Source organism: Nuphar pumila, chromosome 4 (assembly GCF_984573655.1).
Source record: "Nuphar pumila chromosome 4, dmNupPumi1.hap1.1, whole genome shotgun sequence".
NCBI classification, from domain to species: Eukaryota; Viridiplantae; Streptophyta; class Magnoliopsida; order Nymphaeales; family Nymphaeaceae; genus Nuphar; species Nuphar pumila.
This window is the reverse complement of record NC_143252.1, coordinates 131,340,600-131,359,472: the sequence shown is the minus strand read 5'-3', so window position 1 is coordinate 131,359,472 and position 18,873 is coordinate 131,340,600. Positions and strand designations below refer to the sequence as shown.

General features: G+C 37.2%; 1 protein-coding gene across 1 annotated transcript; it reads left to right on the top strand.

Moving 5' to 3' along the window:
* The first annotated feature begins 728 nt into the window (after positions 1 to 728).
* On the top strand, positions 729 to 12,436 carry LOC149841080 (monodehydroascorbate reductase 3, cytosolic-like). The gene is made up of 10 exons (XM_090003579.1): positions 729 to 811; positions 2,206 to 2,277; positions 3,399 to 3,450; positions 5,421 to 5,501; positions 6,120 to 6,238; positions 8,515 to 8,734; positions 9,155 to 9,273; positions 9,381 to 9,506; positions 10,677 to 10,817; positions 11,892 to 12,436. Exons 1-10 carry the CDS (start codon positions 761 to 763, stop codon positions 12,213 to 12,215), a joined length of 1,305 nt encoding a protein of 434 aa, XP_089859705.1. The 5' UTR covers positions 729 to 760; the 3' UTR covers positions 12,216 to 12,436.
* The last annotated feature ends 6,437 nt before the right edge of the window (positions 12,437 to 18,873 follow it).

Below are 18,873 nucleotides of genomic sequence, written 5' to 3'. Positions count from 1 at the left end.
ACAAAATGCAGATGAATGAGGTCTGATCTGAACCCAAACATAGATCAGACACACAAAATTGATCCAAGTCCGAACTGAATCAGAAAATAATTTGGTTAGGTAGATCCGAGAGTGCACAATTGAATTTTATTTCAAAGATCCATACCCGAAAATAATGTATCGGATCCGGACATCCATTTGCACCTCTAAACGTTGACGAGTCCCACAACCATTGTTGTCCGTATCGGTCTGAATCACCCGATACAGAGAATTAATGCAAAAGTGACCCGATTCATTGTTTTTTTCAAATAAAACGAAAAAAGCTTAAAAATAATATTTTTTTAATATCTTGTGAAACGTGTCAACTGCTGGTTAAAAGTCGAGCGATTCAAAGGTGAAACAGAATCGTCCGATTCACCTGAATCGTTGGCCCAACGATTCAAGGGACGATACGAATCTGATAACATTGCCCACCACTGAGGTGGTATGTCATGTGGTAAGCGGGGGTCCTGTGTCAAGCTGAAGGCCCAGGATCGAATCCCTCTACACATGGGGCGGCTATTGTTCTGGTAGGGGTCCGCCTAACCCGCCTTTTAAAAAAAACAAAAGGTGACGCACGGCCGAAACGGTTCTCTGCGTCGACGCAGCCGTCTCGACCTGCTCGCGGACGCCTTCTCTGAGTCAGGTCAGTCAGCCAATACGGGCAGCTCCTGCCCGCCTCCCTATAAATTCGGGGCCAAATTCCACCGATCGCCGTCCTCTCTCTCTCTCTCTCTCTCTCATGGCAGAGAAGCATTTCAAGTACGTTATTCTTGGGGGAGGAGTTGCCGCGGTATCTCGCTCTCCCTCTCATTTTTTTTTATGTTGTAACGTAATTTTTATGAGAATTAGTGGATGATTATAGTTGTTTTTTTTTTTATCAATTATGGAGTTGCTTTTGATGTTGGACGATAATCGAATGGAATTAGGGCAGAATTATGACTCCGAGATTGCTTGATTTTATAACTGTTGCTATCTTTTCGGATCTTGATTTTGTTTTAGTATGATGGTGGTCCTTTTGCTAGTCCCTCTGATCATTAATGGACTAATTGTGGTTTGTATTGTTTTCTGCGGGTTGAAATTAGCTCCAACCTAAACGTTTCTAGTTTGCTTAGCCGAGCGATCTGAAAGAATATTTTTCTTTTTCTTTGTTAATTGTTTTTGAAAGGTGCGATGGTGATACTGAATTTTGCTCTGGAGTGAGTGATCATCACAGTGGTGTTGTTGCTGACACAAAATTTGCAAGTCCTTACTGTTCGTAGAGAACTTTTGAAAATTCGTACTACATCAACAACGACAATATTGTTATTGCTAATATGGTTGTTGTTGTGATTGTTAAAGGTTTGATGTTCATTAACGCATTATAATCAAACGATATGATTGCATCTTTATCTTTTATCCGAAGCATATTAAAGATATTGGTCAAAGACCTCTTTCTTTTTGGCCTCCCGTTGGTAAAACCCTTAAGGTCCCCCTGCCCACCGGGGGTACACTCAGCTTCGACCTTGCGGCAAGGGACGCCACCCCTGGGTTTTTAGCTTGTGACGTCCGGTCAACATGGTGACATTCACAAGTTGCCCCTTCCAGATCAGCGGAGCCATTGTGGGTGATATTGGTCAAAGACCTGCTGCCACGGTTATGTGGTAAAGTTTATTTGAACGCAATTTCTCTCAATGATAACCGGACATAAGCTTTAGCAGTCTCAGTCATAAGGCAACATCTAGATAACCTATTGTTTGGCCTCCATATTGGTACAGTTAATATTGGTTTTGTTTCATATTATGTTGACAATTTGAAGGATATAACTGTTTAAGGGCAATCCGGAAACGTGAAATTTCAAATGCACAATTAAAACTAACCTATATACTCTAAACATCCATATTGTTTTTATGTCTTGATTTTGCTGGAGATATTTATTTTTTGTTTCCCGTGTAGCCCACAAGATATGAATAAATGAGGTCTCAATTGTATTAACTCCTAAATGTCAGGAGACTAGTAATTTGGTGGTTTCAGATATTACATTTGCCTCTTTATGACTCTAATTCGGTGTTATTGTATTCTGATCTTTTAGACTTGAACGCCTAGAACATTTTTCTTTTTTGGATGAAAAGGAACATGTTCATAGAGAGATATTAAAGCTGGGTATATTTTTAATGTTGATTAAAGTTGTTTTTTTCGTGCTTTCAGGGATATGCTGCCAGGGGATTTTCAAAACTTGGTCTTCAGGCTGGTGAACTAGCAATCATATCCAAAGAGGCAGTATGTGTTCCTCTCTCTTCTTTTTTCATTTCATAAAGAAGCCCTATCTGCTAAAAGTTTATTGTATATTATTCAGATGGAACTTGAGATGATACTTTCTTTGAAAAGAATAGTGTGATATTATCCTGCCTAATTTTTTCTTGGAAGTTGACTCTCTCTCTCTCTCTCTCTCTTGTGGTTCATTAAAAATATGGAAGTTAAACCCAAGGGAATGGAGATAAAAGGACAAATAAACTTAAGGATTGAGATATCTTTCATGTGTTCCACAGAATGAGTCTGGATTTCCAAGTGCACCATTTTCTTGTGGTGTCTGGCATTGGTTAGGCTGCCACCAATTGTGACTCCTTGTAAATGTAACTGGTACTGCATTAAAAACTGATTTATAAAATTGTGGTGAATGTCTCATATATTGAAGCGGGTTGACCGCACCCGGTGCCGCACCCGCGTCGAGTCGCGTCGACGCGGGTGCGGCACCCTGCTAGCCGAATCCCTGTGACATAGATTGAAGGCTTTATGGGTAATATGGCTTCTTTGTTTGGCGAATGGATCATGTGAGGGAGTTATCCTTAACCAGAACACATCATAGAAAGCAAATGACATCATTGAAATCCGTAACCTTCTTTTTCACTCTTATATACGATCTATGCCATTATAACATGAAAATTTGTGTTTCTAAAACCTTCTACTGGATGGTATCAGTGACAGTTATTTTTTGTAGTAAAATCTTCATATACATGTACTCTTTTGCAGCAAGGGTGCAATCTTGGAAAAATTGATTTTAGTTGTTACAAACTTGTGCTTTTCTGTCCCTCATATTGTTTGCTGATTGAATCTTATGGGAAGTACAATTAGAGAATACTAATTTTGGAACTTGCAATTGACTATTAATAAAAGAGTTCTTCTTGGTGGAAATTTAAGTGAGTTCTGTTGCTATTCTGCAAAGGTATGTCTGTTTTCCTGTGGTTTGGTGTGTAGAATGCAGTATTAGTTTTTATTTTTTCATTCCATCTTGCTCGATCTGTTGAGGAACCCTTGAGGCATAAGTTACTTGATTCATGTGTATTTCTTCCAGTGTAAAAATTTATTTTTGGAGTGAAATTGATATCTAATTTGCTTTGCAGGTGGCTCCTTATGAGCGCCCAGCTCTTAGCAAAGGATATCTCTTTCCTGAAGGTATCCGCCTTTTGGAATCATTTTTGCTTTTCTTTGCTGTAGATTTTTCAGTTTGATGGCCATTATACTGATCAATTGATTCCTCTTAAGTACTTGAATTGTTGGAGGGATGATATAGTCATTTTTTTTCCCTTCAAAAGAATGTGCACATCTTGAGCCTGTATCAAGTAGACATGAACCGGAGTATCTTTCGAATATTCAGTAGCTGCTTCCCTGGTAACCTTTGTAAATGCATGCGCACCTTTATAGGGCATGTAAGGTTCATGTAATGCTATACTTATTACTTTTCAAGACAGGCAAAATGAATCTAATATCAAAGTCAAACACAATGAGTGTTAATAAATATAGGTTTTGACTTCAAATGCATGTGAATGCTGCGTATGTATGTCAAATTACCCATGTCTTAGTGTGCATATGTAATTTTAATCCATGTGATATTTTTCAGAATGTACTGCAATTCATCATGTGGTAGGTATGTAGTACTGCTTCTTGCCATGATAAAATATGGGGGACTTGAACAAATAATGCATTAAGGCCACTTTTTTGCTTGGTTGTGAAGCATGTGCTCTTTGTATAACGTCAGACTTAATTCTTTATGGATGGATTTATCCATATTGCTCAGAGTTTCATACATGGATTTATTTGAAATTGTGATTTGTTCTTCGTAAAGTTGCACACACTATTAATAATACTTTTTTCTAGTCTGTTCCAATTCCGGCCATGTTATAAATGATGATCATGTCAAAGAACATGGAGAGTGTAATTGATGTTTTCAGGATCAGCTGGGCTTCTGGTTGAACAGGTTACTCCTGTTCATATTGTACAGTTTAGTGTGTGCACGTTCACATACACACCCTTCATAGATTTGAAAACTTCCTTTTGTAAAAGCTATTTCATTAAAATAATACTTTTCATTTGGTTTTCTGGATGTCAATTCTCTGTCTAAGGATTTCCTAGCCACCATTAGTGTCTGTCTTCGAAGTCTGTGATTGTCAAGATGCATGTTGACCCATAATATTCTAAGTTGAGCCAATATATTCTATGGTTCTTTGTAGTGTTGCATGAAGGAATTACAGAAGATATGCTGCAGTAACTGATCATATTTTCTAGAGCATGATCATGTTAACATCTTTTCTCTTGCCAACACTCTTGAATGTAGTAGCCCTACCTTCGCTTGTAAATCAACTCTGTTATAACCTGCCTTCATGAGGTGTTTTGTCCCATGATGGATCTTTCTGATTGAGGCTTTAGTTATCGTCTCTGATGAGTTTTGGAAATTGGCCACTTGCAAGATATTTATCTTAGAATGGGATCTTCATAATTCAAAGAGTTGACTTTCGGCAAAACTTTTCATGGTTTTCAAGTTTTTCTTTGGATTTCTTGAGTGAATAACAGAGAATGTTTAACAAAGTCATACTTCTCATATGTTGGATGTAGTAATTATCTGGTTGCATTGATGGCATGCCTTTATGCATCAATTGTCCTGGGGATTTGAGGCCAACCATTTTAAAATCTTAGGTTGCCAATATCTTTTCTCTCTTTCACATGATTGATCGGTCAAACTTCTCATCCTTTTCTTTTATCTCTCTTGGTGTTTAAAAAAAGAATTTGATTGCACCTATTGTTTCTTGAAATGCCAGTTGTTAATGTGATTGCCTTTTTTTTTATCACTGTCTATGATTGCCTTTTTATTTATCACAGTGTATCAAAGCTAAGCTATCTTGTATATTGACGGGTTAAAAATTAATAAAAATGTTTCTAGCTTTCCTTTATTCCCTGAGACTGATACATGATATACTATTACTATATGCATCTATTTCCAGTCTACCCATTTAACATTTAAGCAAGTTATTGCTGTACGTTGTGTGGTTGTGTCACACGCTTCTTGGCATTTCATGTTCTGCATAGAGACATATGAATTTCAGGTAATGGTATACATGCATGTACTAACTGTTTCTTCTCATTATCAGGGGCTGCTAGACTCCCAGGGTTTCATGTATGTGTTGGGAGTGGAGGAGAAAGATTACTGCCAGAATGGTACACAGAGAAAGGTTGTGAACACCATCTGCATGTTTATAATTGAATTGATTCCTTTCTGTCATGTACAAATGACAAATTATGCAAAACGTTTAGTGAGACCAAAATCTTCTGTTGGAATAATAAAAAAGTGCTTCACAATTCTCTAGAGTTAGGGATGTCAATGAATCAGATTTTATCTGATATCCAACCAAATTCGATTATGTTTAGTTGCATTTGATAAGCCAAAACCATATATGATTATAATTGGATGCGGACATGGTTTTGATTTTTTACTACCGAAACCAACAAATATCCAAATTTGATGGATATCCGAATCCATTTACATGCAAAAAAGTGGATCTAGTATGCACTTTTAAATCCGGATTCGAATTTGAATCCATTTAGCCAACATCTGATTAGTCGAATATGGTATTTGCCACATTTGATCCGAATCCGAAACATTTACATCCCTATCTAGAGTTGACTGAACAAAATTTCCTTCTTGTTATGTTGCAAGTTTGCAACCAAGCTATATTTGTGGTGTATTGTTTTCTTGTTTACTTGTGTCAAATTTGAACCATGTAATATCTTTGAGTATTAGTTTGGTCTGGAAACATCTAATTTTTTCTAATGTTTTTATATGGATTCAGGTATTGAGCTCATTCTTAGCACTGAAATTGTGAAAGTGGACCTTGCTTCCAAGATCCTGATAAGTGCAACTGGAACAACTTTCAAGTATGACATATTGCTCATTGCAACTGGTTCCACGGTATGTATGGGCAAAAGGGATTTTCTAGGGAGAAATATTGTTGCTTTTGTGTTGGAGCATGCTCTCATTTTTCCTGTATAATATTGCCTGATTTCATTGGTCCATTATCTTTATGTTGTTTGTCGCCTATGTTATTATGGTCTTTGAATTTCAGAAAGTATTGAGGAAATTAAAATTAAGCAATATGTATGGAAGCAAAGCCCGGGGAGAAGGTGCTGTCCCCTTCGTCCCAGGTTCGACTCCCACCAGGTGTACGGGTGCCTTTAACTAGCAGGATCTGTAATGGTTTGGGTTTCAGTGACCCCACCTGGGGTTTACCTCACAGGGGGGTGGGCCCATAAAGTGACCTGGTTCTCGGTGAGGGTTCCTCGTTATAAAAAAAGAAAATGTATTGACGCAAACACTTTGTTCCTTTTTGCTAGGAGGCTTATGTTTCATTACTCTTTTGACACTAAGTGGTTTTCTCATGTTAAGGTTACAAGTTCAGGTAACTTCCAAAATATCTTTTAACCACCTATAACTGCTTATTATTCTCACCACCGACACTTGTCCTTCACTTCTTTTAAGAGACAAAGGAATTAAATTACTCTGAGAGAGAGAGAGAGAGAGAGAGAGAGAGAGAGAGAGAGAGAGAGAGAGAGAGAGAGAGAGAGAGAGAGAGAGAGAGAGAGAGCTTTCATGCCCTTAGAATTTCCTCCTGTTTTTCTTGTTACTAAATACTAATGTTTAGAATGACAAAAAGGAGGCAAAGCAATGAAATGGGAATGCTTAAACCCATTAGATTTGGATCAGAGTCACTGGAAACCTGGTTCCACCTTTGGCGGATGTATGGGTTAGTAATAGTATGGTATAATGCTATAGCTATTCGTTAAATTAAACGTAAGGATATTTTTATCATTTAATTGGAGTAACCATGATAGGTCAAATTTTAGCTAGGGTCTGTCTGGTCTTTATTACAATAGTGCAAAAGTGGGTGTAAATGGGAGGCTAAGTGTAATTAGTTTGAAAACCAGTATGATGTACATAATTTATGATGTGTTTTATTTAGTGACTGTTTCCTGCTACATTGTTTCAGTCATAGCTGATGCTTCATGATATAAGAAATTTTTGGGCAATGCTTACATGCTTTACATTTTTTTTAAATGTGTGGGAAGAGTGAAGTTTCTACATTTTTGTTTACCTAAATTATCACATTTAGGGATGACTAGCTCAAGCTCCTAAGATCTGCTTTATGTGCAAGTGAGCAACAGAAAACATAAGATTCTTTTTCCCTTTTATCATCCAGGTTTGGTTGTTGCAAACAATCTTGTTTTCATTCTATGGAATGATGATGAGGACATCATGACCATCTTGTACTTTCCAACTGTCACTTTTTGTATCTTGCTTTCAGGGAATAATCAAAGTATGTAGATTGTCCATCTATAGTTCAGGACTTCATGATACATTTTAAACCATGTGCCTACTTGATTTGTCGTTTTTTTGGTGTTTTCATTTAAAACTTATAGGAAATATAATCTAGAAGTCTGTCCAAGTCTGGGAAATTGTCTAGAATACTAGTGGTTATTCCTTTTGTGCTTCACAACATCATAGGTTCAGTGATAATAGTAAGAGATGGTCACATCTAGGTAACTGACACTGCTGTCATGGGTTTGACTGAATATGCTCTCAGACATGCTTTCAATTAGTGCCACCACCCCATATCCTCGAGCTGCATCTTGTATCTAGACATTATAACGAGAGGAGTTCTTTCAGAAAAGTTATTTAACCACTATTACTGATTATACGTGCACAATACAAAATTGAGAACAGAGCTACTCTTTGCATGCCAAAATTGGACAAGACAAAGATGGTTATATCCTTGAGGCTTCAGATCCACTGCTTGTTGTGCCAAAGAATGTTCCAGATGTGCACTGGGCATAAAAATGTATGGAGACCTGCAATTAATACCCAAAAATTGAAGGAAATAAGATCAACCAACTTTTCAGTTTAATGAGAATGCTTTCTTGACATTGTTGGGAGATTACAAGTTTTCACGTCAGAATATTGCCAACTTTTATGTTTTATTTGCACATACTGTTGTTCAGAGATTGTGAGTTTTCATGTTGGAGTTACCAAACTTTATTTGTTTTATTTGCACATTGTTACCAAGTAATGCTCTATGTGATAGTTGCCTAAATTTGTAAGAGTTTTTGTAGTTCATTTTCTGCTATCGACTCTGCTACATTTGTTTAAATATTTTGATCAACTGATGTTGATTTTTGTTGACCATTTCACAGGTTATCAAGTTATCTGATTTTGGTGTTCAAGGTGCGGATGCTAAACATATCTTCTATTTGCGAGAAATTGATGACGCTGATAAGCTTGTGGACGCAATTCAAGCAAAGAAAAGTGGAAAAGCTGTGATTGTTGGTGGTGGATACATTGGTCTTGAGTTGGGTGCAGCGATGAGAATTAATAATTATGATGTAACAATGGTCTATCCTGAGCCATGGTGTAGTAAGTATTGGTCTTCTGAAATAACAGTGTGGTTTTTATGCTTGACTGATTAGTAGCTATCCAATTGTTGTAAAAAAACATATTTTACAAAGAAGTGTACGTACATTGTGAAATAAAATTAGTTATTGCAAAAAAGATGGGCGCTGAGAACATTTTTTGAGTTAAAGTGGTTAAAGGTTCATTTCGTTACATTTCAAAATGAATCAGAAAAATTATTTCTGCTGATACTAGCTATTTATAGATGTTCCTTCTAAACTGCTGATTTGCTAGCAGCCATCATTTTCCCTTACTAGCAATGTAGTAGTAGTAGTAGTAATAGAAGATGACCAAATGTCTTATGTTCCTTGTTGGGTAGTCAACCTTGCTTATCCCTTTTTGTTAATGTTTTAGACTGCTAAAGCAGACTCTCTTGTTCTGCAGTGCCTCGCCTTTTTACTGCAGGAATAGCAGCTTTCTATGAGGGTTACTATGCAAACAAAGGAATTAAGATAATTAAAGGGACAGTGGCAGTTGGGTTTGATGCAGATGCAAATGGAGTGGTAAGTTCTTTTTCTCATATCCTTTAACGGACTAAACCTTGAATCCTTAATGCTTATGTTTATCGACTAGCATTTTTTATGCTTAGTGCTGAGTTTTCCTTTTCCAGGTAAAGTCTGTAAAACTCAAGGACGGAAGGGTGCTGGATGCAGATATTGTTATTGTTGGTGTTGGAGGCAGACCGCTTACAGCACTATTTAAGGGTCAGGTAGAAGAGGAGAAGGGTGGAATCAAGGTGATTTTGGGTTCCTAATGTTCAATCTGATTTTCTGTATTCTTTGTCACATCCCCATTACAAGTTATAGAGTTGTTCTTTGCACGGGTGCTGGATATCTAACATTCATTGCCATCAGCATATGATCATCATCCCTACCATTCATATCTCTATACAGTTGGAAACTATCATACTTTTTTTTAATCATCATATGATCATCATTGTCATTATTTTGCCCTCTCGCGGTCATCGCGATGTTAGTTACCCATCTCACTGCCATGATTATCATTATCAGACCACCTTCAGATGCTATTTTCTGACATTATCAACACAATCATGGATTTATTACTCATCAAAATGTGTTCATTATCATCCTCGTCATCATATATTGTAGGAAGGTATGTTCAGTTTTAGATAAAGCTTTTATTTTCATACGGTTAGATAAAGCCTTTGTGTTTGTATGTCTTCACGTAAGAGTTCTCACAAATACTTGCTTAGAAGTTGTCCAAATGAGTGTACTGTTGGCATGTTCAGCATGGTTATGGGTATACAAGGACAAATGGCAGTATTAGCAACACATTGAAGCCATGTTGTTACGTCCAGTGTTCTGGTAAAGCAAAACGTAATACTTGCCAACTTAACCTCATCAATTACCAGTTTTGAAGTATAACTTTGTAAGGCATCTTAAGTTCTTAACTCATAGTCACAAATAGTGGTATCGGCTATATCTCGGCGAGGCTATTTCTCGCGATATAGGTTTGATGATAAATCTCAGAAAAATCTCGGCGAGGCTATTTCTCGCGATATAAATAACAAAAATAATTTAGAATGTCATGTTTAGATAATATAATAAAAGAAATAAGTAAAAATTCAAAATAAAGAAGAAAAGCACATTTAAGATGTAGAAAGTAAAGAAAAACAACAATAATTAATAATATCATGAGAATATCGCGATATTATCATGAGAATATCGCGATATTATCATGAGAATATCGTGATATTATCATGAGAATATCGTGATATTCTCATGATAGTACCACAATATTATCAAATTGGCGATATTTTTAAAATATCACGATATTTTACCTATAATATCGTTTGCTGAAATTACAATGATAATATCGTGGTATTTTGAAAATATCACTGATATCTGTGACTGTCTTAACTTTTGTGGTATAATTTGATCAACAGACGGATGGTTTCTTCCGGACTAGTGTACCTGGTGTTTATGCCATAGGAGATGTAGCGACTTTTCCATTGAAGTTATTTAAGGAAATGAGAAGAGTGGAGCATGTCGATCATGCCAGGAAATCTGCAGAGCAGGCTGTTAAGGTAATTTTGTTTCCTGTTATTACTTCTATATATATGGGCTCTTTTATGCTGGTATTGTACTAGCATAGCTTATGATGGTACATAGGGCTGCATAACGAGCCGAGCTAGCTTGAGCTCATCTCAAACTCGTCCAAAAAACTAAACAAGCTGGGCTTGAACATTGTCACAAGTTCGATATAGATAAAAGAGCCAAGCTTGAACAGTTAAGCGAGCTTGATTAAGCTCGATTAACCCAATTAAGCCCTGTTCATAAAGTATATGACACCTCAGATTTGATATATGTACTTTTTATGTTGGCAGACTATCAAAGAAAGGAATCTTACTAAAAGACATTGTGCATTTATAGAGCAGTGCTGAGATCAAGTCCCAGCACTGTTCTGTTGTTTTCAGAACCTTTTGAAAAAGTGAAAACATTCAGCTCGAGCAACCATGCTTGAGCTTGGCCTGAGACAAGCACAAACAGAGATTTTTCAAGCTCGGCTCAAGCTCGAGCCGAGCTTAAACAGTTATTTTTTATGAGCCGAGTTCAAACCAGCCCAAGGTCGGCTCGGACCCGGGTTTTGTGCAGCCCTAATGTTACACAATTTACATAGATCTAAGCTACAAAATCAAAATAACCATTGGATCATGTTTAGCAATCATGCTGAACACATCTGTACAGTCAGAATTTAAAAGAAAAAACACCAAAATTTTCCATTGGGTAGGTTTGGGACCGTTTTCATTGGGGAGGTTTTCATTCTGCTATATATATATATAAAGAGAGAGAGAGGTCATGCACGAGGATTGCATCTTTGTACCACAAATTTTAAAAATTTATGAAAATACAAAAGTGCCTCATTTATATTAAAGTATATTCATGATATTTTCTTAAAATACTTCTGTGGAAATGTTAAGGACTCCTTAAGAATGCTGGCAAAAAATGACAAAAATATAATGATGCTTTGCTTGCCTAACTTAAATCTCATGTAATTTGGAATTGTACGCAGAACAGAGACTCACATGTTCTCTACAAATCTTGAATATTTTAAAGCTACATTGGTGAATTTCATATATTTGTAATTCTATATGTTGCAGCATGTTAAGGCAAGCGAAGAAGGAAAGTCGGTTGAAGAATATGATTATCTTCCATACTTCTATTCCCGTGCCTTTGATCTTTCATGGCAGTTTTATGGAGACAATGTTGGTGATACTATCCTGTTTGGTGATAACGACCCTGCATCTCCAAAGCCAAAATTTGGTACATACTGGATCAAGGATGGAAAGGTCATAGGTGTTTTCCTTGAAGGTGGCACTCCAGATGAGAACAAGGCTATAGCTAAGGTGGCTAAAATCCAGCCTCCAGTTCAAAGCACAGATGAACTAATCAAGGAGGGTCTTGGCTTTGCTTGTAAAATTTAATTGAATGAGCCTTCATATTCCATTTGGATGGACAACTGGATCATAGATGAACTGATGTTTGGTGTTTGCTTGTGTTTGTTTTGGTAATGTATTTGTGTAGAGGAGCGTTGCTTTGTTAACATCCTGTTAGTACTGACCTGTGTTCAACTTGATAATAACATCATGAGATTTATTAGACTATATTTAAACGGTGAAGAATATTATACAAAGAACTTTGATAATTTTACATGTGCCAGCACAAGCTAGCTACTCATACCTATGATAAAATCAGTGCAAAAAAATCTCGTTCTTGGAGTTTTTTTCTCTCAAATTTTAAATATTCTTGGAAAATATTATGAATATATAGAAGGGGTTAAAAGATAAAAATATATAAAATCATAATAACATTGTGATCATATCATGATATATTGCCTATTTTTAAAATCGCACAATATTGTATTTATATATCCGTCATGAAACTAGAGTCCTATATGTTAAAGGAACCCTTTAACGATGTAGTTTATTCAACTGCTTATAATCTAAGAGTTTGAAAGGTTGACATATTGTAATTAAGACTAATACAACTCATTCTAATCTAAATGTGCTTTGCTAGTACGCTTCTCTTGAGGCCGTAAAAATCAAACAAATAAAAAAGCGACTTCCAACACCTCTATATGATATCATGAGCAGCTTGCAGTTATTATTGAATTGATGAATGGGAGAGTCAGTCATCAGAGTGTTAAGAAAAGTACCATGACATGGATCATGGATCTAGTCGACCAAGCTCAAGTCAAGGAAAGGAAAGCTATATACAGGAAAGAACTGTTGCAGCTGAAGGAAAGAGTTCATGCCAAGGAGGATTGCCATCTAGTGAAGATTAAGATAAGGCATGTGCAGCTAAGGATCAGCTAATTAAAAGTAATAATCGTAAACCTCCTATTATAGCTCCTCTAATCAAGAGTCCTACAAGGAAAGAAAGGAATATGTAAACAGTGTGGACTCTTCTCTATTTAAGTGATGAAATAAGCATCAACTAACAGAGAGGAAATGTGAGGTTTCTATCCGTTGACTTAGGTTCTACTCTAGAGCTGAAGCATGCTAAACATGTTGTCTTCCTTATTCTTGCATCGGTTTATGGTATCAGAGCTTCAGTGACCTGAGGACCATGTCTGGTTCAGTTCCATCATCCCCTAAGCAAACCAAATAGATCAACAACTCCGGCCATGCTTCAGGTCAGATGAATCCTTTCTTTTCCCTTCAATGTCACTGGAGGTCCAACAAGTGGCATGGAGTCATCCCCTGCCGGCATCAAATAATCTGAATTATTTTTTGACCACCAAGTTATCTGATAATAACTTCATACTTGCTCAAGAGTTACAATCTCAAAGAATTTATTGATGGCTCGTTACCATGCCCAAGATCAATCTTGCTTACATTCATTGGCAGCTAGCGTATATATGGACCAGTTACTGTTGAGTTGTCTGCTATCGTCACTCACAGAAACCGTCCACAGCCAGGTGGTCAGTCTGTCCTTGTCAAGTGCAGGAGCTAAAGAAAGGCGGCGATAGTATTTCCACTTATTTTTCATAAGGCCAAAGTTCTGGCACATCAACTTGCCCTTTCATCAAGACCCGTTTCAGAGGAAGATCTGATTATGAGCATCTTAGCCGGTTTACATGCTTCCGAGTATGGTTCTTCGAGAACAATAAATACTCATAGAGATCCTGTGTCGTTAGATGAGTTGTTTGGTCACATCACACATGAAGCTGAAATCAATGCTTCAGAACAGCCGCAAGTTGTCACTCCTTTTTTTTAATGAAAAATATGATTCTTTATTCATAGATGAGAAGAATTACAGCAGGGTATAACCGAGTGACGAGGTGTCATGCGGTCAAAATTAGAGGGACCGAAGGTCCATTAAGAGTTTTATATCAAAATCCGGCCACTTGAATGAGCATTTCACGGAGGGCAGCCTTGGCGACAATGCTATGGTGATGATATCCTTCCGCGTGCAATCTGCGATTCCTCTCCAATCATATGAGACGTACAAAGCAACGCAAGCAAAGGTGGCCTTTTGTCTTCGATCTTTGAAATGTGAAGCAATTCCATTGGGGGACAGTTCCTTGCGCAGCAGGATCAGGTTATTTGTCAAATGACATTACTATCATCTGACAATCCTGACCATTGAAAAAGATGATAAAGATCAGGGACACTGGGCTGACCAAGTTTCCCACTCAACTCAGACGGTGTTATGCCGTTATGTTTGAATTTTAAAAAACAACAAAAAAACATAAATGGAAATTCGATCAATCTCCCTCTCTCTCTCAACGTCACTTTCCTTCTCAGATCCAACCCCCTTTTGCATATGATTCCAGTGATCCAGTGACTTTTTAGGCAGACTAGAATGAGTAGGTGGTCCAAGCAGCAAGACAGAATCTCTCTCTCTCTCTCTCTCTCTCTCTCTCTCTTGCTGTGGAGAAAACACCATGGGTACTGAACCTAAGGGGGTTTCTTTTTTTCTTTTTTCCTTGTTGTATTGTGCAACCCTTGCATCTTCATTTCGATGGTGGAGTGATTGATCCATTCATCCTTGTGCAACCATAAGCCGGAGCACCAAGATTGACCGTGATCTTCATTCACCACCATGACGAGAAAGCACCAAAGCTGTGACGCCCTTGACCGCGCGCCAGAAGGAGATCATAACAGGAGCAATTGATGCCAGGTAAGCTAGAGAGCTCCCACCTGATGACTAGAAGCCAGAAAAGAATGATCATGCACACCTGTCAATCTAGGGTTTTTGGCTTCATTTGCAAGGGCTTCTTCATAATTTTTACTAATATCAATTTTCTTATTATTTGGTTTACTGTGACTTGTCTTATTTTCTTTATTTCTATATGGGGGACAACTTGGTTATTTTTCGTTCAAATTTTAATTGTAAAATACAGTGTCATTGCTCAATTGTTGCCTTTGTGCTACCCTCTCGATCTTGTTGAGGTTTTCTTATATTGTTTATTTTTCTTTATATTGCATATTTCCCAAATGTAAAATACATTTGTTTATTATGTTTAAGTTGGTAATTGTTGTTTTAAAGATTAATCTGATGATCTTATTTTTGGTTTTGAATGATATGTATTTTGGTCCAGTTGTGAGGTCTGATTTTTCGTCGGATTTTTCTCCTTTAAGAAAGATTGTGTTTATGTGTGCGTAGAAAATAGTTATTGATTTCACAGTTGTTAAAGTGGAGATCTCGACTTAAAAAGTGGATATTCATCTCTCCTTTACTGTGAAAATGTTACAATATACATACATCCATACTTGTATTCCATGATTTGTGGGATTCAAAAATACAAAAAAGAAAAAGCGTTGCATAATGGTGTTGATGAGATTATAAGATGTGATTTCTCCATATCACTCCTCCGTGAGTTTAGGAACTTGCATGAGTTTGGTAAACCTCCATCTTCATCCCCTTTTATAATTTTAGCTTCAAATGTTACCATCAAATCTTCAAAATTGTGCCAGCTTAACAAACAATCACATATCAACGATAAATCGTTAACATTCTCCCTAAAGGTGGAGCATGTGGAACCAACATGCCCAATTGACTAACTAATGTATTGATCTGATCCTTCCCAATGGCCTTGGTAAGAACATCTATTCTTTGAAGCTTGCTTGGATCGAACTGAGTACACATCATGTCGTTTTGAATTTTCTCTCGAATGAAGTGACAATCTAGCTTGATATGCTTAGTTAGCTCATGAAAAACAAGATTAGTTGTAATATGTAGAGCAAACTAATTATCACAATATAAGTGGGTTAACTAGAGATGAGGAATTCCAAGGTCTATAAGAAGATATTTGATCCATGTAATCTCACTTGCTGCAAATTGGTATTCTGCTTCTGCGAAAGAACGAGATATGGTAGCTTGCTTCTTAGTCTTCCACGAGATAGGATTGTTTCATAGAAAGGTATGAAATCTCGTAGTTGATCTTCTAGAAAATGGGCAGCTAGCCTAATCAGAATCTAAGTAGCATGATAGTTGAAGCGCAATGCTTGATCGAAGCAACATCCCTTTTCCAAGAGTCACAACAACAACAACAACTACGCCTTCATCCCAAAACAATTGGGGTCGGCGATATGAACCAACAAAGAAAATCATTCTGGGTCTTCCACATGAATCCTTCTCCTCCATTCATTTCTATCCAATGCCATGTCCTCGGTGAGGTTCAAAGCATTCATATCCTTTCCTATCACCTCCATCCATGTCTTCCTAGGCCTACCCCGACCTCTTTTAACTAATATATTTTCCCATTTCTCCATCCTTCTAACTGGAGCATCATTAGGCCTTCGTCGAATATGTCCAAACCACCGTAAACGATTCTCATCTTATTTTCAATGGGTGCAACGCCTACCTTCTTACGTATCTCCTCGTTTCGAAGCAACATCCCTTTTCCAAGAGTACTTTTAAAATATCTAAGAAGTCGTATGGCTGCATCCCAATGAAGTTGAAGGGGTTCATGCATAAATTGGCTCAAAATATTCATTGAATAAGTAATATCCCTCCAGAGCTCGCGTGCCTGCCCCGCCTCCCTCCTTCTCGATAGCAACCTCTTCACAGGCCCCCGTCTCTGCATTGTCGCAACCAACATCAGTGCTTCCTCAATGTCTCCAACAACACCCTCACCAGCGAGTCACAAGGAGAGAGTGTCGGGTGAGAGAGGCGCACTCGAGAAAGTCCCTGTTACTTTTGTAAAAGGAGGGAGGGTGGAATGAAAATATCACATGTATATGGATGCGGCGGATGCGCGAAACGCCATCTGCTGCGTTCAACGTTTGTTGAAAATCTCTGTTCCCAATGAGATTTTCGTCGTCCGAATCATGCTGAAACGACGCATCAAACATACCCTAAGAGGCACATATGAAGAATATGAAGAAGGATATTGCAACTTTTGGTTTTTCAAAAAAGAAAAAGAAAAAGAAAATGAAGGTTTTAAGGCTTACTTAGCTACATTTATGGTCAAAAGATATAATTTATAGCTCGTACTGGACTGCATAGTTAGTGGTCTCGCTTGATATATATCTATCTAACAAACAAACTGTAGATAATAAAAAAAGGAAAAAAAGAAAGACATGGGCGGACTAGCACTTATTTCTTATGGCTTTTTTTATAATGACTTGAGCATATGAATGGCTTTTATCTAATCATGGACACTAATGGCTTTAATTAATGTTGCCAATGAAGAAACTTCTTAAATTCTTTTACCACTTGCTTGAGTCTAAGCCTTGAAAGAACATATCGTACAATATCGGTCCTTTAATCCTTTGGATGGTAAGTTTTGTACTTTATATTTACATAAATGCTTCTAACTACTAACCTGAGAAAATTAAGTTTTGCATTCTTGAAAGATCGATCCTTACCCTAGGATCCATTTCAATACCTCAGTCTCAAATCTGAGGGGTGGGTCCCGTTTGGGAAACGAATCTATGATCCGACCCCTTTATGTGTGGGCAAAGATTGTTGTATTTCCCATCAAATGAGTTGTTTGAATGCTTCGGATCTGGGCATGAGCCCTACGGCACATAAGTGGTTCCTCACACAAGACACAACACTAGACCCACGGATCTCAAATCTGAGGTTCTCAAGAACACAGCCAAGGAAATCATTTGTATTGGAACCTTACAGGTGGGACCTTCACTGGATCCAGTTGTCCAGAACCAGATTCGTCTGGGAGGTACTGACATTGGGTTCGGACCTGAGTCTGACTTGTTCTACCATACAAAAAAACCATACCTGGATTGTATAAGTATTACATAAACCAGACCTGGCCCATATAAGGGAAAATAATATTCTGTCATTTTTACATTGAAAAATTACATATCTTAATAGGAAAATGGGATCGGATCTAGATCTATTATGAAATTTCATAAACCATACACAACTTTGTATACTAATCGCCCACTATGTGTCTGATTTGGATTCTTACGAACAATGCTGCAGATGACACTCATTTTTAACATAATATCATAACTGACCACGGAATAGAAAATATAATAAACATGGCCAATTTACAGTTTTCTTAATAGTTTTTCTCTTTTGTTTAGTCAAAATCATGGTGCCTAATATTTTCAGGCGACAACTTACATGGCACCTGATTTTTTCAGGCGACAACTTATACAAGTAGTTTGAGAAAGACACCTAATTTTTCAACAGTCAAAAAGTAAAAATCATAGTTTAAAAACTTGCATGACCCCATGACTCGGTTTACTCGGCCCAGATTGCCCAGTCACCGGGTCAAAAAATGTGTAACTTGGTTTTTACAAAACTCGACCGAGTCATGGGCTGAGTCGGGCAAGCCATGGGTGAATCATGCATATATATATTATATTTCATATGATAAAAATATTATGTATATTATATATAAAAACTGATTATACATGTATTAATAAAATTATACATTAAATATATTATAAAAATATCATATAATGTATATTATATATAATATATTGGTAAAATACTATAAAATATAGATAATATATACATATATTTTATATAAAATATAAAGTTAACATGACCCAGCCAAGTCACCGAGTTGACCGGGCCGAGTCACGAGTCACTCAAGGATGAGCCGAGTGACGAATCACCAGATTTTAAAACCCTGAGTAAAACCATCAAGAAAAAATC